The following is a 2,132-nucleotide window of genomic DNA, read 5'->3' on the forward strand; positions in this document are numbered from 1 at the left end:
AGTAGGCCTAGAGAGGAGCCAGTCCAGATGGGAAGTTTGGGGAAGGAAAGCTCCAGGAAAGAAGTAATGTACAGAATAGAAGGTATGAATAATAACAGGAACCCCCCCCACACACACACACACAATAGGAATAAGTGTAATAGCATTCAGAAACCAAAAACTAATTTTATAAAAAGGTTTTTACAAGGGTCATGATCCAACTCTGAGCAAACTCAAATATAATGTTATGTGCAATTTAGCAGGGGATGAAGCTTAGAGAAACAGAATCCAGTTGACCTTCGTATGGCCAAGAGATGGTGGCATTGGACCTGCACAAAAGGAAAAGTAATGCTAGCCTCCACTTCACTGGGCACTGGACAATACTCACAAAGCCCCACTAAACAGTCCCTTGGTTTTCACATTTCGGAGTCAACCGATGGGCAAGGTATGGAAGACCTGCTTGTGTCTGGAGGACAGAAAATAAGCATCACTCATTCATTGTGATTATATGGAAGGCTATGGGATGCTCAATGAGGGTATATGAGGAGGTGGGGAGAGGGAGGGAGGGGACATCAACTCCAATCTTTATTCTGTTCCTGAGAATCTTTTTACTGAATCCGAAGGAAGTTCTATGCACGAAAAGAGGTTGGAAGTCCTTATGTAGCCTTACACAGCAAAATTTTAATAGTGGTTTTCAGAAGAACAGCAACATTTTATGCTAAAGTTTGCTGCTTTAGCATAGGCTTCTTAACTGACTAACTGCTGTATCCTATGGATATGAGAGACCTGTTTTATTGACAGGTGAATGGAAAGGAAACATATATATTTATACCACACACTGACATTTCTTTCTTTCTTTTTTTAATCCTCACCCGAGGATATTTTTCCATTGATTTTTAAAGAGAAAGTGGAAGAGAGAGAGAGAAAGACAGAGAGAAATATCGATGTGAGAGAAACACATTGATTGGTTGCCTCCTGCACATGCCCCGACCAGGGCTCAGGCCGGGGAGGAACCTGCAACCGAGGTATGTGCCTTTGACGGGGATCGAACCCAGGACGCTTCGGTCTGCAGGCCGATGCTCTATCCACTGAGCCAAACCGGCTAGGACTGCACACTTACATTTCAAAGTGGAAGACTTGCCTGAGCACCTGGTCCACCTCAGCCTGGTTGGAGGGCTCTAGGCCCTGAAGCTCCTGGGTGATGTTTTCGTTGACCCACTGCACAGCAATGCTGACGGCATCCAACCTCTCTGCTTCCATCACTTCAGCTAGCTCGGGCACAGCGTTCTCGTAGACTTCGAAGTGAGTCGCCATCATCACAGAACAAATGTACTGAAAAGAATACAACGTGTTCTACAATTTCTCTACCTCTTGCAGAAAATGGGAGATGTATCTGGCTTTTGATGTGCATATTTTATCCCTACTTTCAAAGGGAAAATGAGGATATATAATTTTCCTTGAGGTATTTTTACAGCTACTGAAAGGTCAGGATACCACACCTAACTTATCTTTAAAAGGTCATTCACAGTTACTCTAGTTTCTAACAAACTCACTCTATATCTACTATGGAACACAACTTCATGGGGACATTTAAAATTATTGCCTTGTTAAAATCCCCTTAGGCCCTGGCTAGTGTTGCTCCGTGGTTAGAATGTGGAACCACGCATGGAAGGGTCGCAGGTTTGATTCCTGGTCCAGGGCACATACCTGGTTGCAGGTTCGATCCCCAGCCCCAGTTGGGCCAGCCAATCGATGTGTCTTTTTTTCTCTCTCTCTCTTCCCCCCTCCCTCCTTCCCTTCCACTCTCTCTAAAAATCAATGGAAAAAAATATCCTTGGTTGAGAATTAGCAGCAGCAACAACAACAAAATCCCCTTAGAAAAACCTTATATTTAAGTTCATTTTTATCACTAGCTCTCCAATAAATAGCGAAAAGTATACAAACAGATTTAATCATAATTATTTTCCTTCCAGAAACTGTAGCAAAATTGCTTCTAACAATGCATAGGAATTACTAAAATGTAGCAATTAAAATGAATTATTAAAATTATGAAAATGCAGCCTGACCGGTTTGGCTCAGTGGATAGAGCGTCGGCCTGCGGACTGGGGGGTCCCAGGTTCGATTCCGGTCAAGGGCATGTACCTTGGTTGCGG

General features: G+C 43.3%; 1 protein-coding gene across 1 annotated transcript in view; it reads right to left on the reverse strand.

Annotated features, from left to right (window-relative positions):
* The window catches only part of ENO4 (enolase family member 4), a 29,653-nt gene that overhangs the window by 22,915 nt on the left and 4,606 nt on the right, over nucleotides 1–2,132 (reverse strand). The window contains exon 3 of the mRNA XM_005879685.2: nucleotides 1,121–1,311. Within this exon, the coding sequence (XP_005879747.1) occupies nucleotides 1,121–1,311 (191 nt within the window). The remainder of the gene's footprint in view (nucleotides 1–1,120; nucleotides 1,312–2,132) is intronic.

Source organism: Myotis brandtii, unplaced genomic scaffold (genome assembly GCF_000412655.1).
Source record: "Myotis brandtii unplaced genomic scaffold, ASM41265v1 scaffold604, whole genome shotgun sequence".
NCBI classification, from domain to species: Eukaryota; Metazoa; Chordata; class Mammalia; order Chiroptera; family Vespertilionidae; genus Myotis; species Myotis brandtii.